The following is a 22,003-nucleotide window of genomic DNA, read 5'->3' on the forward strand; positions in this document are numbered from 1 at the left end:
GTGGCCGCTGTCACCCGCAGTGGGAGTGCTGGAAGCCAAGGGGCCTCCCGGAGGTCCGATAGCTCTTCCCCTTCTGACCAAGTGGCAGCCGAGTCAGGTGGAGGCCAGGACACAGGTCCCGGGGTACTGACTGAAGATGTGACAGTCTCGTCGATTCTGGCCACATCTAGTCAGGGGTTTCAGGCAGCGTTAGAAGCTGACGACAGCCTGAAAGCTCTTAAGGAGCAGGCGGCACAGCCTCCCTCGGACTCGGACCCGGAGCGAGTGGTCTGGGACCAAGGACGGCTGTACCGGGCCACGGTCCAGCAGGGTTCACCGGAGGCGTGGCCCAGGGACCGACAGTTGGTGGTACCCTATCCGTTCCGGACGGAGTTGTTGCGGATCGCACATGAGATTCCGATGGCCGGACACCTAGGGATCGCTAAGACCAAGGCCAGGTTAAACCAGCATTTCTACTGGCCAAAAATGGGGGCCGATGTGGCTGCCTACTGCCGTTCGTGTGAAACCTGTCAGAGAGTGGGGAAGGCGGGGCCACGCCCCAAAGCCCCACTGGTATCTCTGCCAATCATCGATGAGCCTTTCAGGAGGGTGGCTGTGGATCTGGTCGGCCCGCTGGCCATCCCCAGCAGCTCCGGGAAACGCTTCATACTGACGGTAGTGGACTATGCCACCCGGTACCCAGAAGCAGTGGCCTTGTCGTCCATTCGGGCTGACAAGGTGGCCACCGCATTGCTGGAGATTTTCTCCCGAGTGGGTTTTCCCCAGGAAATGCTCACTGACCGGGGGACCCAATTCATGTCCCAGCTGATGGAGGCCCTCTGTAAGCAAGTCCAGGTGCGACATCTGGTGGCCAGCCCGTACCATCCACAGACTAATGGCCTGTGCGAGCGGTTCAATGGCACCTTAAAGCAGATGCTTAAGATGTTGGTCGACTCCCATGGGCGTGACTGGGAGCGGTATCTCCCACACCTGTTATTTGCTTACCGGGAGGTTCCACAGGCCTCAACAGGATTCTCACCGTTTGAGCTCCTGTACGGGCGACGTGTGCGGGGCCCCCTGGCTCTGGTGAAAGAGGCTTGGGAAGGGGATTTGGCCACCCCTGGAGTGTCGGTTATCGAGTATGTCATGCGCTTCCGGGACAAAATGCAGGCCTTGACGCAACTGGTACACGACAATATGGCTCAAGCCCAGGCCGATCAGAAGCGTTGGTACGACCAGAACGCTTGTGAGAGGACCTACCAAGTGGGTCAAAAGGTGTGGGTACTGGTCCCCGTACCACAGGACAAGCTTCAGGCAGCCTGGGAAGGCCCATACCTCGTGTACCAGCAGCTCAACCCTGTAACGTACCTGGTCACCCTGGACCCTGCCCGTGGAAGGCGGAAGCCCTTCCATGTGAACATGATGAAGGCACATCATGAGCGGGAGGCATGTGCGCTCCCCGTGTGCAACCTGCCCGAGGAGGGAGAAGCGGAAACCCTCTTGGATATGCTAGCCCAGGTTAGGGCAGGCGGATCCATTGAGGATGTGGAGGTTGGCCACCAGCTCTTGGAGGACCAACGGTCCCAGCTGTGGGCCACCCTACACCCCTTCCGGGGGTTGTTTACCAACCAGCCCGGAAGGACTGACTTGGCTGTCCATCACGTGGACACTGGGGATCATCCCCCGATCCGGCGTTCAGCATATCGGGTCTCCCTGGAGGTGCAGCAACACATGCGCCAGGAGATTGACGAGATGCTGAAGCTGGGGGTGATCCAGGCATCCAACAGCGCTTGGGCCTCGCCTGTAGTCCTCGTCCCTAAGAAGGACCGAACCACTCGGTTCTGCGTGGACTACAGGGGGCTCAATGCGGTCACGGTCGCCGATGCGTACCCAATGCCACGCATCGATGACCTGCTCGATCAGTTGGCCGGGGCTCAGTACCTGACCATCCTGGATCTGAGCCGGGGATATTGGCAGATCCCCCTGACTCGCAAGGCCAGGGAACGCTCTGCCTTTATTACCCCATTTGGACTGTACGAGTCCACGGTGATGCCATTCGGGATGAGGAATGCCCCTGCCACTTTCCAGCGGATGGTCAACACCCTGCTCAAGGGACTTGAAGGGTACGCGGCCGCGTACCTGGATGACATTGCCGTCTTCAGTCCCACCTGGGAGGACCACCTAGAGCATCTAGCACAGGTGCTCAGGCGGATCCACCGGGCAGGTTTGACCATCAAGCCGGGAAAGTGTCGGCTGGCCATGAGCGAGGTCCAGTACCTCGGTCACCGGGTAGGCGGGAGAACACTGAAGCCCGAGCCTGAGAAAGTGGAGGCCATCGCATCCTGGCCCACCCCCAGGACCAAGAAGCAGGTGATGTCCTTCTTGGGGACCGCTGGGTACTATAGGAGGTTTGTTCCATGCTATAGTAGCCTGGCAAAGCCCTTGACGGACCTCACCAAGAAGAAGCTGCCCTCTGCAGTCGATTGGACAATGGACTGCGAGACAGCCTTCCGGGCCCTAAAGGACGCCCTGTCCAGCCCGCCCGTGCTACAGGCAGCCGACTTCACGCGGCCGTTTGTAGTACAGACCGACGCCAGTGACTTCGGCCTCGGTGCGGTGCTCAGCCAGGTGGACTCTGCGAGCCAAGAGCACCCAGTCTTGTACCTGAGCAGGAAGCTGTTACCAAGGGAAGTTGCCTATTCCACGATGGAGAAGGAGTGCCTGGCCATAGTGTGGGCCCTGCAGCGTCTGCAACCCTATCTATACGGGCGCCACTTCATCGTGGAGACGGACCACAATCCCCTCAGCTGGTTGCACACCGTCTCTGGGACGAATGGGCGATTGTTGCGATGGAGCCTTGCGCTCCAGCAATACAACTTCACCATTCGCCACAAAAGGGGCCGTGACCACGGTAACGCAGACGGGCTGTCCCGACAAGGAGAGGTCGCGGACGGGCGCACGGGGGAACACCGGAGTGTGCTGCCCCCTAGCGCCCTCAAAAGGGGGGAGGTGTGAGGTAAATCCGGAGATATGACGATAAATCATGATATTCAAGTATGTCAGGAAGCCCTCTCCTGGTGTCACCCCCCCTTTCCTTCACACAACTGGTTTAGCAACAAATCCCATGGCCATGTCCTGTGATATGGAGATGAGGTGGTGTGGGAACAATGGACACAGGATGACTCCCTGCCGTCACCCTGTAACAAGAGTTGTATCTCATTAGCAAGGCTATGGAAATAGCCAGACAGAACGACTCCAGTAAAAAATGGTTCATATCTCGCAAGCCATATTTCCGATAAATATGGCAACCATAAAAATGGTGTCTCCGCATGCGGACGATGCCGGCACACCCTTTTTATGGGAGCAGGACATTGGGAAATGCCCCAGGCGTGATATCAGCCAATGGGGAACTGGCAGACAGGTCATGAGTCCCCTCGTTCTGTAGCTAAATTCATAACTGTCACAATGAGAGCATTGGCGTCCGCCTACGACGCTCCCAGGCAAAGTTATGGCCAATATCCCCTTTGCTGGATAATTCTGATCCATGCAGGGGGAGTGGCAGTGCTTCCCTGTGAGGTCACTAAGGTAGGAGGGGACCTGGATCTGCCCAGGTTGATAACCCTACTTCGGCCATTTTCCAGCGTTCTTTCGCTGGGGGCACGTGTAGGAAACATCTGTGGGAGTTCCTGGAAACCTGGTCTACAGCGCCCCCCTGTGGCCAGACGCACAAGGTAACTGATTGAATTGCATACCTGTTTGAAAACCATGCTTTATCTGTAACTGTACTCTGACATATGTATATTCTGTAGATTCCCTATTGTATATATTGTAGTTTCTAGTGTGCTTTAGGCTGATTAAATTATATAATTAATCTTGGGCTGTTCTGTTATCTCGATCTTGAATCCCACGTCTGTGTGTTCGGCTAATAGTTACCGTGAAGCGGTTGGTGGCAGCGAGTTGTGCCAAGGATTATTGTGGGGGAGGCCAGTGAGATTCGGGGAGATTTTATATATTCCGCCCGCGGAGGTCGGGGGAATATATACCCTACTCTCACCGGGGACCCTTCAATAATCGGCATAAGTAGTATAGCGGCCTCCTTGCTTATTGTCGGGCAATTCCATAATTGGCCTGACTATAAGAGGGGCGCTAGAGAGCGCGTCACGTGCTCTGTCTGTCGGTCGGGAGGTATAAAGGAGGGGTGACCCCCACTTGTTACCCCCCGATTGTGACGTACTGGTAGCCAGCGCGGGGGATTTCTGAGTGACCCCCCCGGTGGTTTGTGACAAAGACAAAACAGCCTCCTCCAGACAATATTTGACATTATATGTAGAATTTCACAAGTCATTTGTGCTGTTTTTTGGCGATACAAAAAGCATGCACATTTTGGTATACGTCCATTTTGCTTTTTTGTTCTTTAAATAAATTTTCTGCATTTCTTGTCACATTTGACAGTGTGTAGGTTCTAATACAAATTTATTATTCTGTGTTTCCCCAAAAATAAGCCCTAGCAGGAGTTTTCAGCATTAGGCTGAAATATAAGCCCTACCCCGAAAATAAGCCTTATGCCGGCGTCACATGGTACGATACATCGTGCGATATGTCAGCGGGGTCACGGAATTTGTGACGCACATCCGGCATCGTTAGAGCTATTGTACCGTGTGACACCTCCGAACGACTGGGAACGAGCAAAAATACTCACCTTATCACCGAGGCAGCACACGTCGCTCCGTGTGACACCCCGGGAAGGATGAACACAGCTTACCTGCGTCCCGCCGGCAATGTGGAATGAAGGAGGTGGGCGGGATGTTACGTCCCGCTCATCTCTGCCCCTCCGCTACTATTGGCCGGCGGCTGTGTGATGTCGCTGTGACGCCGAACGTCCCTCCCCCTTCAGGAAGAGGATGTTCGCCGCCCACAGCGAGGTCGTCCGGGAGGTAAGTACGTGTGACGAGGGTTAACGACTTTGTGCGCCACGGGAAACTAATTGCCGTTGACGCACAAGCGACGGGGGGCGGGTACGATCGCTTGTGCAATCGCACGATAGATCGTACCGTGTGACGCCGGCATTAGTTGCGGTTGAATAATGAAATGACCATGCAGCTAGAAAAGTTAAAGAATACTGTAGGACACTTCATTATTTAACTCAGACACCCCCAAAAGAGAGCAGAAAGAAGACCCCACGATCATACTCCATTAAATGCAACAATCCTGGCACTTTACCCGGCTTTTCCCGATTGATCGGGGTAATAAGTGGTTAAATGATAGTGCACAACTGTCATCAAGCCCAAAATTAATGATGGGTAGGCGTCTATGAGACTCCCCCTTCACTAATCCTATAAGTAAAAAGTAATAAACACAAACATAGAGAAAAATCCTTCATTTGAAATAAAATAGAGCACCCTCTCTCCCCTCTTTGTAGACCCCAAAAAGACCCTTGTAGTTCTTCCGTAATCCATCCGACGTCCTACGATGGTCCTGGCTCTACTACATCTGAGCCTGGAGGAACCGAAAACATGTCCGATCTGTCCAGGTTCCGGGAAACACTGATAAGGAGGTCCCGGCTGCCAGCAGTCATGTCACTCAGTTCACCGGAGGTCATGCCCGGAATCACACGATATGACCTCTGGTGACCAGAAGCACTCTGGCTTAAAGTTCGCACCCCCTTCCCCCAGCTGGATTGTCACTGTTAAAGTGCGGGGCCATGCCCTGCACCCCACCAGCTCTGTAACACTTAAGCCTGCTTTACACGAGTTGATCTATCGTGCAATAGCACGAGCGATCATACCTGCCCCCGTCGATTTTGCTTCACGGGCAAATCGCTGCTCGTGGCGCACAAACTCGTTTAACCCCCGTCACACGCACGTACCTTCTGGACGACCTCGCTGTGGGCGACAAACGTCCACTTCCTGAAGTGGGAGGGACGTTCGGCGTCACAGCGATGTCACACGGCAGCCGGCCAGTAGAACCGGAGGGGCGGAGATGAGCGGGATGTAAACATCCCGCCCACCTCCTTCCTTCCACATAGCCGTCGGGTGCCGTGGGATGCAGGTATGCTGTGTTCATCGTTCCCGGGGTGTCACACGGAGCAACGTGTGATGCCACGGAAACGATGAACAACCGGCGCCATTTTAATTGAACAATTTTATGAAACCTAGCGACGAGTACACGACTCACAATTTGTGAGCGATACTGCGTCGCTAGGAGGTGTCACATGAGACGACATCGTGTACGATGCCGGATGTGCGTCACGAAAACCGTGACCACTGACGATGCATCGTACGATAGCTTGCCTCGTGTAAAGCACCCTTTACAGTGATGGCTGGGGTTGGTGGGTGCGGGGCAGCCCCGCACCCCCTCTCCCTGGCCGGCATTGTCAATGTTAAAGTGCGGCACAGTGTTAAAGTGTTGGTGAGTGCGGGGCCGTGCCAGCCCTTTCACGCTGACAGTGCCGGCTGGGTCCCCCTTGTCAGTGTTTCCCAGAGCCTGGAGAAATACATGATGTATTGTTGATTTTTCTTCTTTTTTTGGTCCTGAAGAAGAGGTCTTGAACCTTGAAACGTGTAGAACTATGGAATAAAATATTTATTAATCAACAATTTTTTCATCCTTTTTGGCGACAGCGCGGCATTAACCCCTTCTCCTCTCCAGCATTGAAGATTAAAGCTGATCCATAGCATTAGTGACGCAAACGGAAACAAGAAGGGCTGCATCGATTTTTATCGGGTCCGTCTGGGTTCATTTACTGTTGAAGAGAAATGTATTTTGGACTTGAATTCTGTTTGCTTCTAAAAATGGAACAGAAAAATAAAATGCCTGATCGCAGGTGTCAGAGTATCGCGGATCTTCACAGTGCAGCATTATATACAGAATTTGGATCTTATACGCTGGAGTAATACAACCCAGAACATTTGCTATTTCAGTTTTCCGGTCTCTGCTTATGTAGCAGCCGTTTTCTATCCAAGTGACTGATTAAATACTTCAGCCACTCGTTAGCATCCTGCTACAGTTTGTCTGTCTGGTTCAGTTGATTTCATTCACTAAGTCTGATTAATATCTAACGGGGAGAATATGCGCTCATCAGCGGATTATGTTTCCACTGAATTTATTTACAAAGAATCAGTGTCCTGGTTATAGATGTAGAGGGAAAGTCTGTGTGATCCCGGAGTACTATAGCTAAATATTCTATATTTATAGTAGTATTTGTGTGCAGGACTGCTTCTATTACCGGACTGACACTAAATATTCAGATACACGTACTGCATCCACATGCTGCAGACAATTTCCTTAGAAATTGACCCTGAGGTGTGGATTTTCATTGTGAATTTCATCTCTTTTTAAAGAAAACATGCAATTGCTCATTTTGCCCTTTTACTCAGTTAATTTTTTTGTTCTCCATTAGGTCTATGACATTCCTTGATTAAAAACAGACTAGCTGAATCCTAAGGATTAGAACTACAAATCTAGATTACTGAAAACACTTTGTAACTCTAATTATGCCTCATGCAGGGAAAAGAGACTTGTTGTTTCTACATAGAGCTTAGAATAGTTCAACTAGCCAGTTTTCAAACTCATAGACCTAATGGAAAAGAGAAGAATTAACTGGGTAGTATGTTCAAAACATGTCCAGACATGGCATTACACATTACATAGCAGGGGCACATTTCTAAAGCGGGCTTTACACGCTACGATATCGTTAATGAATTATCGTCGTTGTCACGTTGTTTGTGACGCACATCCGGCTTCATTAACGATATCGCAGTGTGTGACATTTATGTGCGACTTAAAACGATCGCAAAAGGGGCAAAAATCGTTTGCCGTGCAGAGGTCGTCCTAAAACAAAAAATCATTTTCTTCTTATTAGTGATGTTGTTCTTCGTTCCTGCGGCAGCACACATCACTGTGTGTGACACCGCAGGAGTGAGGAACATCTCCTTACCTGCCTCCACCTGCTATGCGGAAGGAAGGAGGTGGGCGGAATGTTTACGTCCCGCTCATCTCCGCCCCTCCGCTGCTATTGGATGGCTGCCATGTGACTTCGCTGTGACGCTGCACGACCCACCCCTTAGAAAGGAGGCGGATCGCCCGGCCAGAGCGACGTTGCAGGACAGGTAAGTGCGTGTGACCGGAGTAAGTGAGGTTGTGCGTGACGGGCAGCGATATGCCCGTATCGCACAACCGACGGGGGTGGGTATGATCGCTTGCGATCTTGCTAGCGAGATCGCAGCGTGTAAAGCCCGCTTAAGATTACCTCAGCACAGTAACATTTTTTAACATATCCCATTGTGGAACTTAATATTCTAAGATCCTTTTATTAAAATGTACTATGTTCATGTATATATTCATGGGTAAGGCAAAAAACAAACTTAGGCTATGTGCGCACGTTGCGTAAATACATGCAGTTACGCTGCGCTTTGTAGCACAGCGTAACTGCATGCGTCCTGCGTCCCCTGCACAGTCTATGGAGATTGTGCAGTGGCCGTGCGCACGTGGCGTCTTAGAGCGCAGCGCTTCGGCTGCTGCCCAAAGCGCTGCGTTCTAAGAAGTGACATGTCACTTCTTCCGTGCGCTTTGCCGGCAGCTCCTGCTCTGTCTATGGCAGGAGCTGCAGGCAGAGCGCATGGAATCTTCTTTTTTTTTTTTCTCTACGGACATTTTCTGCAGCGATTTGAAGCGCACGTGTGCTCTTCAGATCGCTGCAGAAATTTCTACAGGGCTAGTACGCAACATGCGCACATAGCCTTATATGAGAAAGAATGAGCCATTCTACTTTGCTTCAGCAACCAATTTGTCTCAAATGATTTCATTGGTCTAAAACAGGGGTGCATAATCAGCGGCCCAGAGGACACATGCCCTTCTGTTATCCTCAATCTACTTTATGTCTGGTCACATGTATTTTCCATGGCATGGAGAAGACCTGTGGTGCCTAGCACCCTTCTGATTGGTAATCATGAATGCTGTTATGCGTGGTAATTTCTGGATGAGACATAATTGGTTAGAATTTTGATAGCCCATATGTCCTCATCTTGGTATATATGTCCCCCATCCTGGTAAAAATGTCCCCCATCCTGGTATATATGTCCCCAACTTGGTATATATGTCTCCATCCTGGGCCCCTCCAGCTATATGCTGTCCTCCTTTTCATATCTACTGTCCCCCTCCTGGGGCCCTCCTTGTATATACTGTCCCCCCCTGGTTTATACTGCTCCCTCTTGGTATACTGTCCCTCTCCTGGGGCCCTCCTTGTATATACTGTCCCCCCCTGGTTTATACTGCTCCCTCTTGGTATACTGTCCCTCTCCTGGGGCCATCCTGGTATATACTGTCCTTCTGGTATCTACTGTCCTTCTCCTGGTATCTACTGTCCCCCTCCTAGTATATACTCTCCCCATCCTGGTATATCCTGTCTCCCCCTGGGATATACTGTCCACCTCCTTGTATATATGTGCTCATCCTGGTAAATATGTCTCTGTTCTGTCTAATGCAAAAATCCCCAAAATTGTACTCACCTGCCCTGGCTCCCACGTCGCGAGGCATCCTCCCATGTAGCCAGCACGCAGAAGCTTGCAGCTTTCAGTGGCGTTCGTGCAATGGCAAAGCTTGACATCATTGTCATGCACCGCCCTCAGTCACTGAGACGCAGATGAAAGCTGCCAGCTTTTGTTTGGTCAGTAGCATGTATCGCAGTACAGGGACCCGACAGGTCTCTACACCGCAATGTATTTCAGCTGGATATGCACCCTTGGGTTATGCACCGATTGTTGCTGTAGCAGACGATCATGGAAGTGAAGATGCTAAATGTTGAGATCCTGCGCTGGTGCGGTTACATGTAGTCTGCGGTTGTGAGGCCGGTTGGATGTAGTGCGAAATTCTCTGAAACTCCTTCGGAGGCGGCTTACGGTAGAGACATGAATATTCAATTTACGGGCAACAGCTCTGGTGGACATTCCTGCAGACTCAGCATGTAAATTACACGCTCCCTCAAAAGTTGTGACATCTGTGGCATTGTGCTGTGTGATAAAACTGCATATTTTAGAGTGGCCTTTTATTGTGGCCAGCCTAAGGCACACCTGTGCAGTAATCATGGTGTCTAATAAGCATCTATCTTGATATGCCAGATCTGTGAGGTGGATGGATTATCTCTGCAAAGGAGAAGTGATCACTAACACAGATTTAGACAAATTTTTGAACAATATTTGAGAGAAAAAGTCTTAGATCTTTGAATTCAGCTCATGAAAAATGGGAGCAAAAAGTGTAGAGTTTATATCTTTGTTCAGTGGATATTGACTGCGTAATATTTAGTTATTGCTAATATAACTCATTCTGCCCTTATTGTGCCTGACTAGCTGATGTCACTTTGGCTTTGGGCTTGCTTTTGTTTGACATCCTCCTTTTATATTTGTATTTTTATCCTAACTGTATTTTTTACATGTATTTCATTATTAAAGATTTATATATTACTCTGGCTGCTAAACTCCTGGTTCGTTGTGTGTTTTCTGTTTTTCCGGGGGATGGCCTATTTACTACAGTGCCTTGCGAAAGTATTCGGTCCCCTTGAATTTTTCAACTTTTTCCCACGTTTCAGGCTTCAAACATAAAGATAAAAATGTTAATGTTATGGCGAAGAATCAACAACAAGTGGGACACAATTTATTGCTTATTTTAACTTTAAAAAAAAAACCTGAAAATTGGGGTGTGCAATATTATTCGTCCCCTTTACTTTTAGTGCAGCAAACTCACTCCAGAAGATCATTGAGGATCTCTGAATGATCCAATGTTGTCTTAAATGACTGATGATGATAAATATAAGCCCCTGTGTGTAATAATGTCTCCGTATAAATGCACCTGCTCTGTAATAGGCTCAGTGTTCTGTTTAAAGCACAGAGAGCATCATGAAGACCAAGGAACACAACAGGCAGGTCTGTGATACTGTTGTGGAGAAGTTTAAAGCCAGATTTGTTTACAAAAAAAATTCTAAAACTTTAACCCCTTCACGACCTTGGACGGATCTATCCGTCAAGGATCGTGTCCCATTAAGCCCCGCCCCCTGCCGCAGGCAGGCGGCGGCGGTCGGCACACATATCAGCTGTTTTCAACAGCTGACATGTGTGCCTGCTAGCCGCGGGTGGAATCGCTTCCACCCGCGGCCATTAACCCCTTAAATCTTGCTGCCAAAGTCTGGCAGCAAGATCTAAATGTGCGCGGCCATGTTTTTTACTTACCGCCGCCCCCACCGGAAGTCACGTGCGTTATCACATGACTATCGGTGGTTGCCATCGTAGCACAGGGTCATGTGATGACGCCTGCAGCTATGATGTTTCACTTTTGTTTTCCCTCGGCCGAGAGCAGAGGGAAAAACAAAGTGACTGAATCTGCTGTTTACAGCTGTATAGCTGTGATCAACAGATAGATAATAGCGATCGGATTGCTGATCGCTATAGCCCCCTAGGGGGACTAGTAAAATAAAAAAAAAGCAAAAAAAAAGTTTTAAAAAATAAAAAAAAAATAAAAAACCTAAAAGTTCAAATCACCCCCCTTTCCCCCCATTGAAAATTAAAGGGTTAAAAAAGAAATAAATATACACATATTTGGTATCGCCGCGTTCAGAAATGCCCGATCTATCAAAATATAAAATCAATTAATCTGATTGGAATTATTTTGCCCCTACGCCGTTTACGAAACGCCAAAATTACGTTTTTTGGTCGCCGCAAGTTTTACGCAAAATGCAATAACAGGCGATCAAAACATAGCATCTGCGCAAAAATGGTACCATTATAAATGTCAGCTCAAGACGCAAAAAATAAGCCGTCACTGAGCCATAGATCCCAAAAAATAAGAACGCTACATGTTTCGGAAAATGGCGCAAAACGTGCGCCACTTTTATGGGACAAACTTGTGAATTTTTTTTAACCCCTTAGACACAAGTAAACCTATACATGTTTGGTGTCTACAAACTCGCACCGACCTGAGGCATCACTTAGATACATCAGTTTTATCATATAGTGAACACGGTGAATAAAACATCCCAAAAACTATTGTGCGATCACACTTTTTTTGCAGTTTTTCCACACTTGGAATTTTTTTGCTGTTTTCCAGTACAATATATGGTAAAACCTATGGTTTCATTTAAAAGTACAACTCGTCCCGCAAAAAACAAGCCCTCATATGGCAAGATTAACGGAATAATAAAAAAGTTACGGCTCTCGGAAGAAAAGGAGCAAAAAACAAAAACGCAAAAACGGAAAGTGCCCGGGGGCTGAAGGGGTTACACATCCCAAAGAGCACTGTGCAAGCGATCATATTGAAATGGAAGGAGTATCATACCACTGCAAATCTACCAAGACCCGGCCGTCCATCCAAACTTTCATCTCAAGCAAGGAGAAGACTGATCAGAGATGCAGCCAAGAGGCCCATGATCACTCTGGATGAACTGCAGAGATCTACAGCTGAGGTGGGAGAGTCTGTCCATAGGACAACAATCAGTTGTTTACTGCACAAATCTGCCTTTATGGAAGAGTGGCAAGAAGAAAGCTTTTTCTAAAACATATTCATAAAAAGTGTTGTTTAAAGTCTGCCCCAATCACCTGGGAGACACACCAAACATGTGGAAGAAGGTGCTCTGGTCAGATGAAACCAAAATCGAACTATTGAGCACAATGCCAAACAATATGTTTGGCGTAAAAGCAACACAGCTCATCACTCTGAACACACCATCCCCACTGTCAAACATGGTGGTGACAGCATCATTGTTTGCGCCTGCTTTTCTTCAGCAGGGACAGGGAAGATCGTTAATATTGATGGGAAGATGGATGGAGCCAAATACAGGACCATTGTTGAAGAAAACCTGTTGGAGTCTGCAAAAGACCTGAGACTGGGACGGAGATTTGTCTTTCAACAAGACAATGATCCCAAACATAAAGCAAAATCTACAATGGAATGGTTCTCAAATAAACGTATCCAGGTGTTAGAATGGCCAAGTCACAGTCCAGACCTGAATCCAATCGAGAATCTGTGGAAAGAGGTGAAAACTGCTGTTCACAAACGCCACCCTCACTCCACCCTCACTCAGCTCCAGCTGTTTGCAAAGGAAGAATGGGCAAGAATTTCAGTCTCTCGATGTGCAAAACTGATAGAGACATACCCCAAGTGACTGCAGCTGTAATCGCAGCAAAAGGTGGCGCTACAAAGTATTAACTTAAAGGGAATGAATAATATTGCACGCCCCAATTTTCAGTTACTTATTTTTTTAAAACGTTTAAAGGGAACCTGTCAGCAGAAATCTTGCACTAAACATAAAAGATTCCCCCTCTGCAGCTGCTGGGCTGCATTCTAGCAATGTTCCTGTTGTTCTTGTGCCCCCTTTCTGACCAAAATAAAGACTTTATAAAGTGGTACCTTTTTGTATTCAGATACTGTAAATGGTACACGGGGGCGGGCTGCCTGGTGTCCGTTATTCTGCCTCCTGACGCTTTTAGGCCGTCCCCCATCGCTCATTTCCATAGCTGTGGACGCCGCCCAGTGCTCCAGAGGTCCCCGCACATGCCCAGTGCCTATCTCTCGTGGATGAGCACTGTGCCCATTGTCACCGCTGGTGACGTGTGCGCAGGCTTTAGATTATGGGCGGCGCTTTGATTTTCATTAGCAAGTAAACGCCCATAATCGCGTGACCGCGCTTTCCACCTCTGCCTCCTTCGTTCTGCGCAAGCGCGGGCATGCTGACCCCATGTTACCTCTTTCCAATCTTGCTCTGAGCAAGGAAATAGATGGAAGGAGCGCGGAGCAGGACACCACCGATCAGGATTAGACGCAGGAGGCAGAGGGGGAAAGCGCGGTCACGCGATTATGGGCGGTTACTTGGTAATGAAAATCAAAGCGCCGCCCATAATCTAAAGCCAGCGCACACGTCACCAGTGGTGACACTGGGCACAGTGCTCATCCACGAGAGATAGGCACTGGGCATGCGCGGGGACCTCTGGAGCACTGGGCGGCGTCCACAGCTATGGAAATGAGCGATGGGGGACGGCCTAAAGTGGCAGGAGGCAGAATAACGGACACCAGGCAGCCCGCCCCCGTGTGCCATTTACAGTATCTGAATACAAAAAAGTACCACCTTATAAAGTCTTTATTTTGGTCAGAAAGGGGGCACAAGAACAACAGGAACATTGCTAGAATGCAGCCCAGCAGCTGCAGAGGGGGAATCTTTTATGTTTAGTGCAAAATTTCTGCTGACAGGTTCCCTTTAAAATAAGCAACAAATTTCGTTCACCTTCACAATTGTGTTCCACTTGTTGTTGATTCTTCACCATAACATTAACAGTTTTATCTTTATGTTTGAAGCCTGAAATGTGGGAAAAGGTTGAAAAATTCAAGGGGGCCGAATACTTTCACAAGGCACTGTAGGTGGTCAAATTTCAATATTTATTTTGTTTAATAATATAATTTTTAGAGACTGATTTTGAAAATTCTGATTTTCTTCTCCCATAGGGACTCCTAAAGAAGAAGTAAGATGAAGCTTTCCATATTGACTAGCGGGCTCATGCTCTATATTCTATATATATGTGTAGGGATCGGCAATCAACATAAGGTCAGGCCAAGAAAATTAGAACAGATAAAAAAAGAAGTTGCCAGCTATAAAGATATTGCTAAATCCATTATCGACCTCGCAGTCTATGGCAGTGCCCAGAACAGATCCTATGAACGGTTGGCGCTCTTTGTAGACACCATTGGGAACAGAGTCAGTGGCTCTGACAATCTCAAAAATGCAATTAAATACATGTATAAAGCCCTGCGAGAGGACAACCTCCAGAATGTGACGCTAGAACCTGTCAAAATCCCACACTGGGAACGCGGAAAAGAGTCGGCCATGATGATCCAACCACGAAAGAAAAACCTGGCCATACTTGGACTCGGAGGCAGTGTTGGTACACCAGCAGAAGGTACAGTACATGTCTGCACGGGGGGATCAATTCTGCCTTGCCAATTCCTTAGCCATTCACTGACTCCACATCAAAACTACAGGATAAATATATATAGTGACTTGAAAAAGTATTCATACCCTGTGAACTTTTCCACATTTTTTTCTCATTACTCCCACAAATTAAAATGTATTTAAAGGGAACCTGTCAGGTGCAAATGTGACGCCCTGGACCCCAGGGATCGCAGGTCACAACACTCACCACATACACCCCCACACTAGAAAGGTACCATCAGTCAACCACAAAGACCTGATTGCCTCCCTCAGTGTTAGACAGGCACACCAGGTGGATGGAGTCAGGCGGAAAGATACGCCCCCCGAGGAGTCTGCTGGCCTGAGGCAGGAAAAACAGAAAACAGTCAGTACATAAGTCGAGTGCAGACAGACGGTTCAAACACTCAGGCAGGCAGATGGCCGTGGCCGCCTGCAGGAGACCGGGAATACGGCCAGCGGAACCGTAAGGGAGCGGGACAGGGTAGTGGCCCGCCGGAACCGAACCGGGGAGCTAACTGGATACCGGAGCAGCAGGAAGGGTACTCAGACCCCGACTAGGCTATATGCCACCACCATAGTCAGATTAACTGATTGGTGGGAATGAACCCCTGAGGTCCAGACCGCAAAGTCCCGATTGAAGGCAACAGCCTAACCCGTCCGGATAGTAGCCACAGCCAGAGGCCAGAGATCCAAGGGCCAGCGTCTGCGGGCAACAGGGGCTCCTACGACACATACACGCCGGGGAGCGGACTACCATTGCCCAGGCACAGTGGTCACACTACAAACACAGGTGCAGGAGAAAGGCGGACATTGCCAACCCGACTAGGAAGCTGCAGCCGGCTGCGGGCCACGTTCATTTCTCCGTTTGGTTTACCAGTGACTGTGTGGTTTAATCGTGATTACACCGGTGCCATCAGGCACCGCACCGCGCTGCACCGCAACACTGCGCCCTGCACCCCTGCCCACAGCCCGACCGGGCCCCGGGACCAACATCCCCTACCCACGGAGGGGTCAACACCTAGCTGCGCCACTACACCGCTCCCGGGAGTCCCCGTACCTTCACCGCAGCGGTGGTGTCCACCATCACCACAACCCGTGGGTGGCGTCACGAACAATCATCCCAAAACCAAATACCTGCATCCCCCGTGTGTAACACCAACCCCCTTGCAGAGCGACGTGACCCCCGGGTCCGTGAGAGCCTCAAGCCACCACCCGTAGAACACGAGCACGGATCCGAGCGGCTCAGCGGCCGCAGCCGAGGCCGCGGGGCGGTACACAATATGCAACCAGAGCCATGAGCAGTTCTGGGTGTATATTGCTAATCCCTGCCGAACCTTCCCTGTATCTAGTAGCATAGATAAAGAGATCTTTAGAAAAAGTATTTCTAAAGACCCTTTATGATATGCTAATGGGCGCAGGGACCAGTCGCAAGGGCGTTAGTTTCTGCGCTCATTCTGCCCTCTTAGCATGTTAGCACACCCACAGAGGTGTACTAACATGCTATTCAATGCCCATAAGTCAATGCTATTCAATAAGTCCAAGAAACAGGGTTCTGGATATTTGTGGCTCGCCCTGTTATTGGCTCTCCCAGGACTGCAGACAGAATTCTAAAGTTATCCCTCTATTGCAGACCTGGGCAAGGGGCGGCCCGCGGGCCACATCCGGCCCGTCTACTCTCTGTGACCGGCCCGCCTGGTGCAGGGTGTCCTTGCTGGCCGGTCAGTGATGAGGGCAATCTGACCTGTTGTCCGGAGCTCCAGGCTCCGGGAGGCCCGTGGTCAGATTGCCCTCATCACACGCTGCGTGCTGGGCAGGGAACAGAGGACAGATCCTGCAGCGCCGCACAGTGTAGGCAGCGGAACGCAGGAATTTCTCCTCTGTTCCCTGCCCGACACTTTTCTCTGTGACACACGTGCGCCCTGATGTCATCAGTACGGCGCACGTGTGTCATTTGAAAAGTTCCCGCCCGGCAGGAGAAGAAGCTGCAGCGGCGGGGGCTCCTAGGAATACAGCATCGGCGCAGCCTGGGCATGTAAAAGAGAAGCCGCTCAGCGGCGGGCTCGTACAGAGGTGCCTGAGGAGGGGACAATAAGAAGAGACAGGTGAGTGGTTACTAGTAACCTGCGGGGACAATGGGGGGCGGGCGGGTGGGAAGGGGGGTAACTGTTGACAAATATTTGGGGTGTAGTGGTGTAGTATTTGGGAATGTAGTTTTACAGGTGTGGTGTATGGGGGGGTGTAGTGGTGTAGTATATAGTGGTGTAGTTTTATAGGGGTGTAGTGGTGTAGTATATAGTGGTGTAGTTTTATAGGGGTGTAGTGGTGTAGTATAATACAGGTGTATATAGGGGTGTAGTGGTGTAGTATAATACAGGTGTATATAGGGGTGTAGTATAATACAGGTGTATATAGGGGTGTAGTATAATACAGGTGTAGTATATAGGAGTGTAGTATAATACAGGTCTAGTATATAGGAGTGTAGTATAATACAGGTGTATATAGGGGTGTAGTATAATACAAGTGTAGTATATAGGGGTGTAGTGATGTAGGTTATCACAGGTGTAGTATATAGTGATGTAGTGCTGCAGTTTATTACAGGTGTAGTATATAGTGATGTAGTAAATTACAGGTGTATATAGGGGTGTAGCGATGTAGTATATACTGGTATAGCATATAGAGTTGTAGTTTATTACAGGTGTAGTATGTGGCGGGTGTAGTGATGTAGTATATGGGGATTGTGTGTGTGTATGTATGTATACATTGTGTATACAGTTAGGTCCAGAAATATTTGGACAGTGACACAATTTTCTCTCTTTGCTCTGCATGCCACCACATTGGATTTGAAATTAAACCTCTACAACAGAATTCAAGTGCAGATTGTAACGTTTAATTTGAAGGTTTGAACAAAAATATCTGATAGAAATTGTAGGAATTGTACACATTTCTTTACAAACACTTCACATTTTAGGAGGTCAAAAGTAATTGGACAAATAAACCAAACCCAAACAAAATATTTTTATTTTCAATATTTTGTTGCAAATCCTTTGGAGGCAATCACTGCCTTAAGTCTGGAACCCATGGACATCACCAAACGCTGGGTTTCCTCCTTCTTAATGCTTTGCCAGGCCTTTACAGCCGCAGCCTTCAGGTCTTGCTTGTTTGTTGGTCTTTCCGTCTTAAGTCTGGATTTGAGCAAGTGAAATGCATGCTCAATTGGGTTAAGATCTGGTGATTGACTTGGCCATTGCAGAATGTTCCACTTTTTTGCACTCATGAACTCCTGGGTAGCTTTGGCTGTATGCTTGGGGTCATTGTCCATCTGTACTATGAAGCGCCGTCCGATCAACTTTGCGGCATTTGGCTGAATCTGGGCTGAAAGTATATCCCGGTACACTTCAGAATTCATCCGGCTACTCTTGTCTGCTGTTATGTCATCAATAAACACAAGTGACCCAGTGCCATTGAAAGCCATGCATGCCCATGCCATCACGTTGCCTCCACCATGTTTTACAGAGGATGTGGTGTGCCTTGGATCATGTGCCGTTCCCTTTCTTCTCCAAACATTTTTCTTCCCATCATTCTGGTACAGGTTGATCTTTGTCTCATCTGTCCATAGAATACTTTTCCAGAACTGAGCTGGCTTCATGAGGTGTTTTTCAGCAAATTTAACTCTGGCCTGTCTATTTTTGGAATTGATGAATGGTTTGCATCTAGATGTGAACCCTTTGTATTTACTTTCATGGAGTCTTCTCTTTACTGTTGACTTAGAGACAGATACACCTACTTCACTGAGAGTGTTCTGGACTTCAGTTGATGTTGTGAACGGGTTCTTCTTCACCAAAGAAAGTATGCGGCGATCATCCACCACTGTTGTCATCCGTGGACGCCCAGGCCTTTTGAGTTCCCAAGCTCACCAGTCAATTCCTTTTTTCTCAGAATGTACCCGACTGTTGATTTTGCTACTCCAAGCATGTCTGCTATCTCTCTGATGGATTTTTTCTTTTTTTTCAGCCTCAGGATGTTCTGCTTCACCTCAATTGAGAGTTCCTTAGACCGCATGTTGTCTGGTCACAGCAACAGCTTCCAAATGCAAAACCACACACCTGTAATCAACCCCAGACCTTTTAACTACTTCATTGATTACAGTTTAACGAGAGAGATGCCTTCAGAGTTAATTGCAGCCCTTAGAGTCCCTTGTCCAATTACTTTTGGTCCCTTGAAAAAGAGGAGGCTATGCATTACAGAGCTATGATTCCTAAACCCTTTCTCCGATTTGGATGTGAAAACTCTCATATTGCAGCTGGGAGTGTGCACTTTCAGCCCATATTATATATATAATTGTATTAATGAACATGTTTTTGTAAACAGCTAAAATAACAAAACTTGTGTCACTGTCCAAATATTTCTGGCCCTGACTGTATGTGTGTGTGTGTGTGTGTGTGTGTGTGTATGTATGTATACATTGTGTATATGTGTGTGTGTGTGTGTGTAGAACCGAGTTAATTATATTATTATATTAGTCCGGCCCTCTAAAACCATCCCAAATTCTCATGCGGCCCCATGGGAAAATTAATTGCCCACCCCTGCTCTATTGGGTTGGACAGATACTTTTTGGACCCATCCAATGGTAGTATGAACAAACCCTTCTTAGATAGATCAGCAATGGATTGATGGAAAGTGTGAGCAAAGCCATATAAACTCAGCAGGACTTTGATTAGTTGGGAAGGGTGTCATGGTCTGCTACACTGGATGAGTGACAGGTTCTGGGTCTGAGTCTCACTTATCCTCGCCAGACTCTGCAGATTTAAATGTAGTTTCCTTTTTTTCAGTAGTCAGAGGATTAATGTCTGTGTTCCTTGCCAGCAAGCATGCCATTACCTTACCCAGGTGCTTCTGATTTGAGACCACTCCCAGTCCCTTTATATAACCTCTGCTACCAGCAGAGAGTGCGGGTTATTCTCGTTCCCATTGGGATGCTGACCTTGGAAGTGGAAGGAGCTGCTGAAACCCTTTCCTGAAGTTGCTGGTGTGGCTGCAGTCTTGGATCTGACTGCAGCAGTCTGTTGTTGTGTTTCTCCTATCTGTCCTCCTTTCCCGATGTGTTGTTTCATTGCAGCGGTGAGGCTAGCGTCCTTCACTTGCCCACTCCTTAGCCAGGGACTGTTGTAGGGTCATCTCAGGGCTTCAGGTTCCTGTTCAGCAACAGATGAGGAACCTGTATAGGGACTGGCTAGGAGTGCAGGTTACAGTGGCAGGTAATTGAGAAGGTGCTCATCTTCCCTCTCACTAGCACTAGGGCCCACCATTGTTAAAGTGTCCCTCTTGTTTGTAGTTGGTGTACCCCTTGGTGTATTGTGTTTTGGCTCACGCTGGACTCTCCTCTAGTCCGCGGCGTGACAGAGGGTTTATATTGTGTATAAACTCAATATTATGAGATCTAACATTGAAACAAATATTTGCCAAGTAAATTTCTAATGCAAAATGTAAGTATACAGTAGTAATGAAATAGGGCAAATCAGGTAACAGCACGGCTATTGTTCCAACTACAAAAATGAGAAGTGTAGTGTTGCGGCTTCAGGCAGGGCACACATGTAAAGCATATTAGTAATAAAAATAGAAAATAAAGCAAGGATGACAATATGAACCCTTTGGGGGTAACGAGTGCTTCTAAATCATTTGAGCGTTGGCAGCAGACAGGCAGCGCTTACTCCCCTGACAGTTAATTTAGATGGAACTCAAGGTAAGGTGACAAAACCAAAACAAGCATTAACCGGAATTGTTCTCCCCGCACAAAGCAGGACTGTACAAGGCTGCATATTGTGGCTTGTTGTGAAGTCCCATTGTTAGATCAGTTCAGTTTTATATTGAGTTTGACTTTCGCACATATTCCGTGTTTCCTCGTTGTATATATCCTTCGGCTGTGACCTGCTTGGTGTTATTTTAAATGAATGGTGGGAATAATGCAACATAGTACATAGTACAACATAAATATCTAAAAGACGTATTATAACTACTGTATTTTTGGTTTTATAAAATGCACCGAATTATAAGATGCACCCCCAAATTTAGAGATAAAAAAAAAATAAAAAATGGGGTCCATTTTATACTCCGGTGTTGTCTTACCGGAGGGGGGCGGCAGCGGTAGTGGAGCAGCGGGGCCACAAGAGGCAGAGGTTGTGCTAGCATCGGCGGCGGTGGTTGTGTGGTGGAGCAGGCTGGTGCGACTAGTGTCCCAGATGGTCTGTTGGCGGTCCGGGCTTCAAAGAAATGGCGCCCGGAGTGGCACATGCGCAGATGGAGCTCTCATCCAAGAGCTCCATCTGTGCACGAGCAGACTCCGGACTGCGGACAGACTATCTGGGACACACACCACACAGCCACCGCAGCTTCCATTGCGAGCACAGCCACCGCAGTCTGCACAGCCGGCCGCCCGACCACCCGCTCAGGGAGGCAGACGGCCGCACGCAGCGACAGGCACCTGGCTGCCCACACAGAACGGCACCCGGCCGCCCACAGACAGGCACCCGGCCGCCCACGCAGACAGGCACCCGGCCGCCCGCGCAGACAGGCACCCGGCCGCCCGCGCAGACAGGCACCCGGCCGCCCGCGCAGACAGGCACCCGGCCGCCCGCGCAGACAGGCACCCGGCCGCCCGCGCAGACAGGCACCCGGCCGCCCGCGCAGACAGGCACCCGGCCGCCCGCACAGACAGCCTCCCGCCAATTCTCCACCTCCTGGTAAGCTACATTCGGACTTTAAGACTCACCCCTCATTTTCTTCCGAAATTTTTGGGAGGAAAAGTGCGTCTTATAATCCGAAAAATACGGTAATTACTAAATACCTTTTAACTAACAATTGCATTGTCTAAGGTGGAAATCAAAATAGAATTTAAATGGCTGTCGTCTTGTTACCTTAAAAACTTAAAAATTCTCAGAATGTGAATAGTCCAGGTACATGTGACATCTGCAGTAGGAAGATGGGCAGATGAGCAGAGGGTATATTCCTGAGACTACCCATATTACAAAATTACTGCCATTAAAATTCCCATTATTTTTGAGC

The 22,003-nt window shown here is 48.6% G+C and overlaps 1 protein-coding gene across 1 annotated transcript in view; it reads left to right on the forward strand.

The window, feature by feature from the left end:
• Positions 1-22,003, forward strand: part of CPQ (carboxypeptidase Q) — a 718,960-nt gene that overhangs the window by 63,051 nt on the left and 633,906 nt on the right. Inside the window, exon 2 of the mRNA XM_075316234.1 lies at positions 14,461-14,912. Within this exon, the coding sequence (XP_075172349.1) occupies positions 14,483-14,912 (430 nt within the window). The 5' untranslated portion in view covers positions 14,461-14,482. The remainder of the gene's footprint in view (positions 1-14,460; positions 14,913-22,003) is intronic.

Source organism: Anomaloglossus baeobatrachus, chromosome 6 (assembly GCF_048569485.1).
Source record: "Anomaloglossus baeobatrachus isolate aAnoBae1 chromosome 6, aAnoBae1.hap1, whole genome shotgun sequence".
Lineage (NCBI taxonomy): Eukaryota > Metazoa > Chordata > Amphibia > Anura > Aromobatidae > Anomaloglossus > Anomaloglossus baeobatrachus.